The 13,294-nt window shown below is 35.6% G+C and overlaps 1 protein-coding gene across 6 annotated transcripts in view; it reads right to left on the bottom strand.

Moving 5' to 3' along the window:
- The window catches only part of LOC149774510 (eukaryotic translation initiation factor 4 gamma 3-like), an 86,402-nt gene extending 74,172 nt beyond the window's left edge, over positions 1-12,230 (bottom strand). Inside the window, exons 1-5 of one of the 6 annotated variants that reach the window (XM_089945260.1) lie at positions 12,055-12,230; positions 7,053-7,237; positions 5,767-5,811; positions 3,876-3,961; positions 247-378 (exon numbers count right to left, since the gene is read on the bottom strand). In XM_089945260.1, coding sequence (XP_089801386.1) covers positions 247-378; positions 3,876-3,961; positions 5,767-5,811; positions 7,053-7,167 — 378 coding nt within the window. In that variant the 5' untranslated portion in view covers positions 7,168-7,237; positions 12,055-12,230. Of the gene's footprint in view, positions 1-246; positions 379-3,875; positions 3,962-5,766; positions 5,812-6,444; positions 6,584-7,052; positions 7,238-7,374; positions 7,447-7,744; positions 8,130-12,054 lie in introns of those variants that run through there. The other 5 variants (XM_089945261.1, XM_089945258.1, XM_089945262.1 and 2 more) reach the window with 5 other exon arrangements.
- Between the last annotated feature and the right edge of the window lie 1,064 nt (positions 12,231-13,294).

The raw sequence follows: 13,294 nt of genomic DNA, 5'->3' as shown, positions 1-13,294 counted from the left end.
CATAACAGCTGATGAGACCCCATTTTGCACATGATGAGCAGTACCATCCAGAACATATCCATCAATCAGGTTCACAACATGCCAGAGTGCACAAACTGAGCTAAATGCAACAGCTTTATGTTTACACCTATGCCGACAGAAAGTATCTTTAAAAATTTATATGTCTCTCAGGCTGGAATAAATATGACAAAGATTATTGCATAAACAGATGAAGGCCACCATCTCTTTGTAAAACTGAGTACTTACTTGTCGTACACTTGTACTACTCTGATACACAGACATGGCTGCTTGTGAGGGGTTACCCCCTGCTGGCATACGAGGAGCAGTGTATGCTTGCTTGCTTAGATCCTGTGCATAACCAAACTGGGGGACCAATTGCTGAAGAAAAAGAAAAAAAAATAAGAAGCATTACTTTGTAATCACCACTGAACAAATATCAACCTCCCCTTACCATATCAGGAATTTAATGTGAACATGTATCCCATTTATAATTCTTTTTCTGAGACTGGAGTTCATGAGCATTTTTTTTCCTTTCCCATACACTGCTTTTGTGACACATTGTCAGCCAATCAAACCCCATATGCATCTTTGAGCACTTGTCATTATACCAACCTTGGTTATGTGCTCAAGGCAAGCAACGTGCACCAAAAATCAACAAAAGTCCCTTCAAAGGGACAGACACATTTTAGCTGAATTTAATTTCGGGTATTCATGACCATTTTTTTTTTAATCTAACAAGCCCTAAAACCATCTGACATTGTAAACTATCAAATAAGCCACTGTAGCAATCACCAAGGATGAAGTGGCAGTTTTCCTTTAGAATGAACTTGACAACAGTATAAGACTTTGGCTGATCTGGCAATTGAGTCTGGAGAAGTAGTAAAAAGATCTACAACATGTGGCAGCCAATTGCAACATCAGTATTTGCATTCAGATCTAATTTGCCTTCTCCAGTATTATCATCCACAGGCCAAATGATTTACCTGGCTACCTTTACTCTACCCCTAGCTATTAATATATCCCCATTGGGGGAGGTCAAACAAAACACCCACCTACCTTGGCAACTCAGACTCTAACTTTAAAGCTAATGGAGGGCACTACTTCTAGTGAAAACCCCATGATAATATAGTTATCCATTAAAATCTCAATTTTAAACATAGCTGCCATACTAGATGAGAGATCAGTACCAAACAAACATCACAGGTTTTCTGATTAAGCAAGAAGTTTTCAAGTTGTTTACTGTGGTGGCCATACTGGATACAAAATTTGCCTAATCTTTATTTAACATCAACCAGAGGAAGAATTCTGAGATGGCTGCTACTAGATTCATACAGGACTTTTGCCATTAAACTTGAAAACATTTTTAAAACATTTGCATGCTTTCTGAAACTTCACAAGCATTAAAAGAAATTATGGCACGTTTCAAAAAAAGGAGAAACAATCAGTAAGTACACATACAACAGTAACAATTTAATATGCTTAGTATTTTCTGCCATTAAATCAACACAAACACACTTGACACAAGCACTCCAAAACACAGATTCTACTTGCCTTTTAAATTACTTGTTACTGTCATCTCCTTTATGGATTCTATCATACAGTGTTAAATGGTAAACATGTTGAATAGTTATAAAACTTGAACTAAGTGGAGTGAAGTTGTCATAACCAGTCATTTCCCATTTAACTCTTCATACAATGACACAAATGATGATTAAGATAATGCAACATCATGCAAAACTATGTCAAAATAAATTACAATTATTACATGTGCCAAAAAACAATGCTATATTGAATAACGCTCCTTCTATTGGTAATTATTTTGTTCTGGAATTTACATAGCTGCCAACCCTCCAGGCTCACAATTAGTGAAAATAGGGATAAAAATTAGTGAATTTTGACATGAATTTGTGAATCCGGGAATATTTGTTGGAGCAATTATTTAGCATGGTCTCCAGCTGATAATGGTAGATTGTGTTCAACAAGAAAACTCACAAACTATGCTTCAGCGTTCGTAGCCTGCATGTCTTCGAGAGCTGAAATCTGCTGCGAGTTCTTAATTTTCCCAACCTCTATGTGCTTTTTGCTACCAATGTGTATGATGTATATCGGTGTTTGATGGCTGAATGCACGGCCAATTTTTCGTATATTCCAAACTATGCGTCTATGAAGATGCGGTGCTGAATGGTAATTCAAATCATTGTGGCGCATGTGCAGAGCAAACTTCCAGTTAGGACCCAGTTTCTCTCAAAAGCATTTGTAAAACTACTCTTAAACATATAGATTAAAATACGCAAAAATGCTTGATATCAGGCCAACTGTATCAATCAGCTATAGTTCCACTAACATCGTGTCCAGCAGTACTGGACCTTTTCGGCAACTGCCGATATCACGACTAGCACTTTACAGGAAATCAGTTATTTTATTAAAGATTTACAATAAATGAGAATTGGGCAAATCATGATTTTTTTAAATGCGACATAAATCTGCGAATCGCTGAAAATTCATGCCAAAATCGTGAGGGCTGGCAGCTATGCATCCGTATTAGTTCCAGTAATTAGCCGGACAATTTTCGGCATATCGTAATGGACTTCGTACATGTAACCAATGCAGCTCCTCAAATGTATGAAACATAGAGACCCTTTTTCTTAACGTGCAAAATGCCTTTCACTTGTTTAAATCTTTATGGAGCCATTTAGTGTACTTGCGATTAGACAACTATGTATCATGAAAAAAAAGCATCCAGCATAATACAAGATAGTCAGTCAACTTTTTAGGTAGTAAATATGAAGAAAGGGAAACAACTTCTGCACATTTAGTTCAAGTTTTGACTGGTTGTCGTCTTCAATGTTTGTTAGTCAACCTAGTATGTTGATTCAATAAAAGTTGTGCACGTATATTATATATATAACTTGCAATCACATTCCCACAATCTCCAAACTTGTGCCATTTCATTTTACAAACTAGTATGGAGCTTCTTCATGCTTTACAAGTTGTTTGTTGTTGTTGTGGTTTAATGCCATTTTTCATCACAAGATAGGCTATGCATGACAGCCAGTATTAATGGTGGAGGAAGAACACGGAAAACCCATTGGGGGAACCACCAACCCACGAGAAGCTACTGGCAAGCTTTCTCACATACCCACATTGGCCGAATCCTAGACTCGAGCCCAAGAGACTGGTGAGATGGCAGTGAACTGTAAAGGAGAGCGCTTTAGACTACTCAACCACTTGGGACCCCCTACAAGTTTGTAAAGATTTAAAACTAAGCAAACCCTGTGCTATGGCAAGTACATTAAATGTTAGACTGGCACTGCTTTCGTCCGACACCAACTAGACTTCAAGATAGCTCTGGTAAAAAAATCATGCCAATGACTTTCCATTCTGGAAAAGTAATAAGAAATTTCTAAGATGGCCACTCTGGTGGCCATATATTGTGTCATATCTCCAGTTTTCATTTAGGACATCACAAACATTTAACTCCCCATTCATATTAACTCCTAGTAATCTGTTACCAGTATAGCCAAATATTTAGTCTAATGGTACATAATATGAACATGGACATTTTTTTTTATTTCGCTATGAGTGCATCTTAAATGCAAACTCGGTACTTGAACTTACTTACTGCTGTAGTTCTCAGGTTTTTTTAACGAAAGAACAATATACATTTTCTTTTTAAATACAGAAATGCACAATGTAGAAAGTTAATACAAAAATCAATGAATATTTGATTTTTGAAAAAACAGATTTTGTTGAAGCTTTATGGCTGAATTTTCAGAACAGGCACTTTCATTATTGGATCATTTTTTGCAAGGGGTGGGAGACATGCTACAAGGGTCTTTAAAAGCTAACTAAAAATTAAAGTTTGTGGGACTTACCGACGTAATATTGGAATACTGAAAAGGGGTCTGGAAGGAAATACCAGTGAATTGTGTGCCTTGAGGATCTGCTTCCTGTGCCCCAACTGGAGAAAAGAAATTGTAAATCAGAACATCTAACAAAAATCCTGCTTTTCATCCATATTTACATGCAATGTGATTTCCATTATTCACATCACTATGAATAATCCCCCTCAGCCAAACATTGTGAACCAGAATAAAAAATTTAAAGTTCATCCAAGCAGATTATGTGAACCAAACAGATCATTTCTTCCAATTATTTGTTGATTAACAAGGTCACTTTGGTTGATGTTTATAGATTAGTTTCATTCACTTAGTGATATATTATTGCTTACTTGCACAGTAAAAACCCTTCTGTCTGAAGGTCTGTGCAGGAGGGCCAGTTGTCAACTTTTAAAATGTTGTTCTTTATTCTTTCACGTAAAAAAAATACTGTACAAATAAAAATACAGATAAACATTTTTATTTATATTTCAGGTTCACATATAATCTTATGCAGTGTTTCCCTTTATGCAAATTTGTGCGTCAGGGACGCACACTGGAGAAAATTGACGCACACATTTTGTTAACATGCATTTTTTGACGCAAAGGATTTTCATAATATGATCACGATTTATTTAATACCCAATGCATTGGACGATGGATGGCATCGTATATACTTCATGTATAGGCATTGACTGGTTTCCCGCTTTGTTTGCTCCCTGCCTTGTGCTCCTCTGTTCGTATAGCAAAGTGCAACACAGGGAACATATAAAACAATGAACCAGACTAGCATAGGCAATGTTATGACAGAGTAGCTTCCCCTAATCTCGCAATTTCCGTCGAGCTCAGCAAGCAGTTCTAGATATTTAACATCAAGCCTCGTTGCACTAGAAAGTGATCGCCAGATTAAAACGTCATGCACTAAAAAAATTAGCGAAGAAAGTGAAAGAAGCAGAACACAAGAGAGTAACTATGGCTCTAACTTTAATGAAAAATGGAGAAAATTATTCCCTTGACTGGAATATTCATTATGATTACCGGTGTGACTTCTAATCACGTGATTGCAAAGACTGCAAAAGTGAATAATCCTTTCGTGCCAGGATTTTAGAATTTTTAAAAATAGACCCTCGTTCGCCATAAGATATTTGGAGAACACATTATAACCTAAGACATTATTTCACAACATAGAAATCAGTAAACTTGCAGAGACAAATGCGTAATTTGGATTACAAAGTCAGTGGGTCACTGCAGATTTTGTTGGTTTTTAACTTTTGCTGCAATAAAAGAAAGATCTTAAAGTTCAAGTGTAACTTATTAGAAAGAAGATGAATCAGTATCCTCCTTGATATTTTGATAAATGTGTTCTAGGACGAAGTACAATAAAACCAATGATAGTACACATTTGATGAAAGGCAGTAAATTAACTCCCATTTGGTTAAAAAGATTTATTTGGCTTTTTGTATTGGCTTATATGTAATGTGTTGGGCTATACTATTGTTCAGGAGACTGTTAAAAGTACGACTTTAAACGAAAAATGAATAAAATTATTCTTTGAATGGACAATGCATTTGCTTATTAATTGTGCATGTTGGTGTATTTGTATGTTTAGAGAAAGAGTATGTTGTGCAAGTTGCAATATCCTATTTCAAGCTGAAAAAGTATGAGTCGTATGAAAATTTGTCAGTACATTTTTGACCCCCACATTTTTTATTTAACCCCCAGTTTTGACACCCAGGGTTTTTTTTGTACCCTCAATTTTACACCCCTGGGGGATACACTGTTATGGCATATGCATAGCAAAATTATATGCACTGCAAGAAGCAAATAACTAAATAAGGCAGAACATGTGAAAAGCGGTGCAAAATTTTTTGCTCTTAAAGATACTTACGGTAATACTGAGGTGGCGTCGGACCTCTTGTATGTGGACTGTTGGCTGTCAAGGATTTGATAATATAAAATTCACTATAATGAATATGTATGACTTTGCAGTGTTACTTATTGAGCACAGGATCCTTGCAAGTTTTGTCATACAACCCAAATTCTGACCCCTGGACACTTTGTTTTTCATGTGTGTAAATATTAAGTGTCAAATGACAATTGTTATATAGTGTTAACAATGATTTTTTTTTAAAGACTCTTTTGGGTTTATATGGTAATTATCAACACACTAAAAACTTGTAGTTTTAAAATTACTGCAAAGTGTTAATATTTCTGATGGGTTTTCTGAGTTTTGATCAGCTTATTATAAAGCTGACTAGTCTGAGAATATAACTTGTATAAAGATCGAATTCAAATAAACACAATGCAACTAATCTTGATAAAATGTATATAGCCATGCATGAAATATTGATACAACTATCAAGACTATCTCCAAAACTGCCATTTTTACATTATGAAAATCTTTGGGTACATTCTTTGCAATAATGAATTACAATATTCTCTCTTTTGTTTCCATCTCAAATGAAAATATGGCACATGTACCAGCGTGCCTCTCGTCTCATTGATTTTCCTATTTATATAATGGCAAAAATAAGTATTTTGTCAAACATGTACAATAATAGCTCACCTAAGTTGGGCCGACTTGAATAAAAGCTTACATCACTGTTCATATCGACGAAATTTACCGAATTTCCAAATCATTTACAAAGGTATCGTGACTTGCCGTCATGACAGAATAACCGCTTTTGTCGTGTTGCGTGACCTCATAATCACTTAAGGTCACTTCCGGCAAGTGGGTAAAAACACATTTCCCAATCGAATTCAACAAAATAACGATTCAAACATTCCTCTAAATAATACTCCTTTGTTTTAAATGGTACCCTACATGAAAAATTAAAATCAATGGCTAAGAGTTAAAATTACTGGATTCAGTGACATGCGTAGATCATCCATGCGGTAATGCTTTCGTCATGTGAGTGTAACGTTGCAGCTTGAATAAGAGCCGCAAAAAGACCCCGCCTACATTCAATACTAAACGAAAACAAAAAAGTTCAAGGTGTTTTTATATGAAACGAAAGATTATTTATGCAGAAAAGTGGTGCTTAGAATGTCTAAATATACTCCTAATTTAGGACGAAATACGCCAAATTATAACTGTCAGCTTATGTAGCACTTGACAACACATGTTACGAACCACCGGCAAGTTGCTATACCAAATTTCAGACAAAAACTTACATTGAGTCATTTTCACACTGGGAAACAGAAAAGGATACGTATGTGTCCGCTGGTATTGCTGTGCCTGAAACTGAGTTGGCGGTGATGATGATGGTTTACTTTGTAGTCCATTCATTTCAACATGAAAATGGTGGGTAAAGTCCTTGGGTAAGGACCCGTTCCAAGCTTGTTCCCAAGCCCGTCTCCTGTTTTAGAATAAAATGAAAGGTGAAAATGAAAGCTTGATCTTTTATCTTGCATACCCACCTATATGCGATGATAATAATTAGATTAAAAGGCAAGGATGATTACAGATTTGTCAGATGATTAAAAACATGGCTACCTTTAGTCAGTCTGCAAGGAGACGTCTGTTTTCGGCAATTTCCGTCAGGGTCATTAACTTCCGTCGATAAAGTTCAAAAGGTCAAGTGTTATGTAATATTGTGACCAGTGATCACCGAAAAATGACATTCAAATAATAACCTTTATATTTAAGAGTTTGTCATTCTACATTTGTATGATATAAAAACGAAGTATTATACTATTTTTGTTCTATAAGGTGTTTAAGACGTTCCCTTGGCCATGTGAAATGTGCATAATTTCAACTGCGGTCGTAATGGACACTGAAAATTAAAAGCTAGCTACCTCGACAGTATAGAGATGTTTTTGATTTCTTAATATTAAGTGACGTAGACTACTGTATAATACAGTACCTCCATAATAGTTATGCTTTCTTTCTCCGTGAACCCAAGAGGACATGAAAATCAGGAACGAGGAAATTTCATATTTAAACCTTGCATGGCTCGCCGGAAGTAATCATGCGTACATAGTACCATGTGTCAGGACACTGGGCCACTGGCTATCGCAAGCATTTGTTCCGGTTGATAGAATCTCCCATAGCTACAAATATGACAGATTGGTAGGAGGGCAGGTTGTGTGTGTATTCAACCGTGTGCTTTTTCTCTTTTCTGACCGACAGAACGAGTTCATGCCAGTGTGCAAAGACGAGATGAATATGTAGACGAAGTACTGTACCTTTTTTCTTTTAAGGGAAAATTATACGAAATGGTGGGATCATCTAGGATGGTTAGTAATTGACCTCGCACGTGTAGACTGATACACATTTTTTTTTAAATGTTGGATTGTCTTAACTGTTTCATAAGTAAAATAAACACATTGATCAAATTTGTTATTTCTTTTGGTTTTTCTTTCGGGGGGAGGTGTTTGGTTTGGGGAGGTGGTTGTATTCACAGGGGCTCCTAATGCTGCTTACACTTTACCTGTTATACATGCACTGTATAAAAACTGTAGCGCATGTATGACAGGTAAATTGTAAGCAGCGATAGGAGCCCCTGTGGTTGTATTCACAAAGTAAGCAATGTTGTTATGTCCAGCAAACAACTTGACATGAAAATGAATCACCCCTCAGTTTCAATCTAGAGTCAGAACCATGAAATGAATGAAAGTCCAAGGTAACTAAAAATCCCCCAAGGAGATTTGCCAGATTATGTTGCAGCAAAAATTGTAAAATTTGATACAAGCAATTGGGTTGATAATTATCCATTGCTTGAATAGGTCTACTCTTGAGGGGGGAAAAAAGATTTTAAAGGTATTCAAAATAATATCACAAACTGGCACAAGTTGGAAATGAAACTGACAAACTTAGGATTTAATCCAAGTCTTGCAAGAGTTTTGGACCTCAAAAAGATTGCAGCAAAATATATCCTTAACACCACCCAGCATGTGCATGTTATCCCTTAGATTTGAGTTGTTCACAGTGTACTTAGAATGTCCATTTTAAAACAATACGAGACTGAGTGTGTGTGTGCGTGACTTGGATTTTTAATGTAGCTTGAGTTTTTCAGTCATATCGCTATGACATCTGCAGTGTGGCAATTTATAGTGATGGCTAGCACTGGGGCATCATGCCTCAGACATGTAGTATGATGTCCCACCCATTCACATTATCCAGACACCAGGCCGACCAGTCCTAACACCAACCTCGTAATGCTGAGAGAATAGCAATGCAGCTTTGTAAGTCTTTGGTATGACTCAGCCGAGGATCGAACCCACGACCTTTCGCATCGGAGGTGGATGCTCAAACCACTAGGCCATCGGAGCGGTACATTAGAATGAAATGAAAGTCATCCGCTTGACAATTAATACCTTTCTAGCACCATTACATTCATGCCTCTTTTTTTCTTACTTGATTGATGTCATAAAACAAATGACTTAAAATGCTTGAAGGATACAGTTTGTGTAAAGTTTTAAATTTGTGATAAAATAATACAAGGCACCTAATGTTTAAATTTCATACAAATACTGTATAATGACTTTAAACCAAATACTGTCTTACACAAATATAAGAAAACAGTTAATTTATATAATGCAACTGTGTTTTCATTGTACTATTTTCCTCCAAGGACATGGTATAGAATTATTCTCCAAGAGGTCACATTATTTTACCATGAAGTGATATTACTGAGATGTAAAAAATCTGTTACATTAAAGGAGCAGTTTCTGTCACAAAATAAAAATTGGCAATTTTGGATCTGCATTCAAAGGATGTAGTATTTTTAACATTATAAAGTTAAAGATACACATACTTTTAAAACTTACTTTTAAAACTTAAAAATGAAGTCTAATATACGATTCACAAGAAGCAAAGTTTTCATAATACAGTTTTCATCAATTACCACTTAAATAATATAAGAAATATATTCTGTATATATTTACTTATAAGTCAAGTAAAACTGCAATCAACAAAATTTCCTGATCTGCCATAGCATAATGCACCTGCAGATCAGGGTATATGCTGTTCTAATTATTACTAACAATATGCGCAGTTCTGTGCAGATCTGGCTCTATGTTCGCAGTAAGCAAGTCTAAAATGGTATTTCCTTTTTTCATCTTTTGTGTGTATGTAGGTGAATTGTGTGAATCAAATTTATTGAAAAGCAAGATGAGTAGTTGCTAGTGTTTAAACCAGTCATTAGCATTTGCTTTATCCATGAATTTTACTCTTATTTAATTGAGAAATACTACTAAAATGGTGACAGAAATTCAGTTTACTTGTCAGTTTCGGTTGAGAGTATAAACTACATGAATGAAAATGACAACAGCCAATACCTGTCAGAACTATTTGATGTGACACATTTTTGTGACAGGTTTCAGTTTCAATCCACTGAGACACCCATGAGTGGCATTGCCTTGGGCACTTGTATTCTCCAAGCACAAAGGCCTGGTGGAATTATGTAATCAATAAGTAAACTTCTCCTTAGACAGGTATCTGAAGATCAGGCAGTAAATTAACAGATTCCTTAAATTGTAAACCCTAACCATTGTGTAACTAATGGAGTTGGAGAGCAAAAGCACAAAAGGTTTCAAAATGGGCATGATAATGGTGTACAAGAAAATGGGGACATGCCCTGACCCACTGCCCCTGGCCAGTATTGCAAAACTATACCTATGTGTGTGTGTCTATACATGTGTCCATGTGTGTCCACTATATGTTGCAGTTAGAAATATCAATCTTATGCAGCATGATTCTTTGTGGGAATAATTTCACAGAACCTGAATCAAGGGATTTTTGGCAACAAAGTAAATCAGGACACATTAGACTTATAAGACTTACTCCAGTGCAAATTAGTGATCACTTGAGCATAAATGTCACTTTCTCATTATATTATGTAGTCCTACTAAAGCCTTAAAATAAATGTCCCCAGCTGACCATTCTTACATAATGAAACAGTGAATTGAATGTTGCTGACCCTGTGGCATTTTGGAAAGCTAATGCTTGCAGAACTGTACCTTTTATTGTAATATCAGTGGTCTAAAAACAAAATATATGTACAAACTAAATTAATGTGAAAGCAATAGGCCTTGTACGCATTGGTACCAATTGAAAGAGGGCATGGTTTGAATCCTTCCATTAGATCATCCTAGTTCAGTTACCACACTGTGTCCTTGGGAAAGGCACCCTACTCCAACAGCATCAGCACTATATAAGCTGGTTGTGTTGCTGTGCCATGAACCAAAACCACACACAAAATTAATACTATTGCCCAGGTTTTTTTTAATATAATCACAGCATATTTCAAAAACTGCAAACAAGCTTATTGGTAATCATGGCAGTTTATGCTTTCTGATGGCTTTATGGAATAAATATTGAAGCCAGATTAGTGTACAGAGGTAACTGTGGCAGACAAAGGGTCCATGTGGGAAGTAATATTAGGATTTTGTTTCATAAATATGATTTAACATGATTTAAAATAACAATTCAACATAAGATCCAATGAGCTTTTTATTGACATGAAAGTAACTGTGGCAGACAAATGGTCCATGTGGGAAGTAATTTTATAATTTTATCTCATAAAATGATTTAACATGATTTAAAATAACAATTCAACATAGATCCAATGAGCTTTTTATTGACAGAGGTAACTGTGGCAGACAAATGGTCCATGTGGGAAGTAATTTTAGGATTTTACCTCATAAAATGATTTAACATGATTTAAAATAACAATTCAACATAGATCCAATAAGCTTTTTATTGACATGAAATGAGCCAGTTGTATAATTGTCATTATTTAAATTTCTAATGATATGTGAGTATCAGTAAGGAAATCAAATAATATTGCTTGACAGGATTAAAAGTTTTTGCATAATAGCAATAAAAGGTTTTGCTTTATTGACTCTGCACCCCTTTATAGGTGCAGATCTGCTCCCTAATGTCTTGTGACTACACCTCTTATCTGTGGTTATAAGTGGGTTTTCACATGGTACTTTTAATGGGAGAAAAAATATCAGCACTTTTGGATTATCTTTGCTTATAATGTATCTATATCAGTGGCCAAAATTATGAAATGTGGCTGGCCTGAATTATGTCTACTCAGTGTTATCCTTATCACAATATATAAATTTCTATCAAACACGGGGAAAATACATATATTTTGCCTCATGGTAACTGTTGTACATGGACTTGTCTGCTTTTGTTATAGATTACCTCCCCCTCAACACTTACCTCCCTTAGTCCAAGTATCCCTTCCAACAACAATATATAGATGTGTATTCTTGTGTGGTTTACTTTTAGGTTGTATACTTGATACACAAAGCTGACACACACTCTGAGTTATATTCTGTTCCTCTGTATTTATCTTTTATGAGAATTCCTCATACATGACACACAATTTGGTAATCTATTTTGGTAGGTTAGTTTTACTTTGTACTTCACTCTGCCCTCTTAACATTGTCATCCAGGAAGTCTTATTTCTTGGAAGACAAACTGAGAGTACTTTAGTAGGGTCATAATCTAGGTACATGTACAATACACTATTAGAGCAGTTTGGGCCCCAAACAAATTAAATAGTGTGTATTATTCATTACCCAGCAGGTCTTACACACACACACACACTATAGTGTTTGTCATAAGATATAATAAATGACTGCAAAAGTACTTAAATTGAAATTTAAACAATATCTACTTTCCCTTAATTGTGTAACAGTCCCAAAATACACCTATGCCAGGATAGATGGCTTAAGGTAAGACGAAATTTCAAAAAGAAATCAATTAAACTTTGAAAACCAATAAATGTGAACCGCTCCAATGGCCTAGTGGTTAGAGCCTCTGCCTTGGATGTGGGAAGTCATGGGTTTGATCCCCAGCCAAGTCATACCAAAGATGGTACTAACAGCTGCTTTGCTAGGTGCTCAGCAGTTTAGTGTTCGGACAATGTATGAACTTCAATCAACAAAGATCTTGATCTGCGGTAGCATAATGTACATGCAGATTGGGGTCAATCTTCTTTGTTCTACTGATTACTCCTAACCAGCTGCAGAGGCCCAGATCTGTTGGTGCATTATGCATTTGCAGATCTGGGTCTATGCACTTTGCAGTTGGATGACTTGTATAGTGAGTAAATATGGTATATTTATCTTTTTTGTTTTCATTCCTGAGATGTTTTATCCTATATCTTTCAAAACTGTGAAGATAAGAATTGTTACTTTTTTTGTTGCGCGTTTCTGTCCTGCAATCAAGTTTAACTATATATCCTAATTGTTATTAGTGTTTGGCATCATAAAATACTTTGTACCACAGTATACAGCCATTATTTTACAAATTTAAAAAATATTTGTTCTGGGGCAAGAGCATGTTTTTTCTTTTCATGAATTCCATCTAAGAATAGCTGGAAAAATATCTTGCTCAGATTTATAGTAAAATAACACCACAGCCATTATGATATCGGAAAGAAAGTAATTACTTG

The sequence above is a fragment of the Sinohyriopsis cumingii genome, unplaced genomic scaffold (assembly GCF_028554795.1).
Source record: "Sinohyriopsis cumingii isolate HCF-2022 unplaced genomic scaffold, ASM2855479v2 utg000229l, whole genome shotgun sequence".
NCBI lineage: Eukaryota > Metazoa > Mollusca > Bivalvia > Unionida > Unionidae > Sinohyriopsis > Sinohyriopsis cumingii.
The sequence above is the reverse complement of the archived record's forward strand: the minus strand, read 5'-3'. Positions and strand labels throughout refer to the sequence as shown.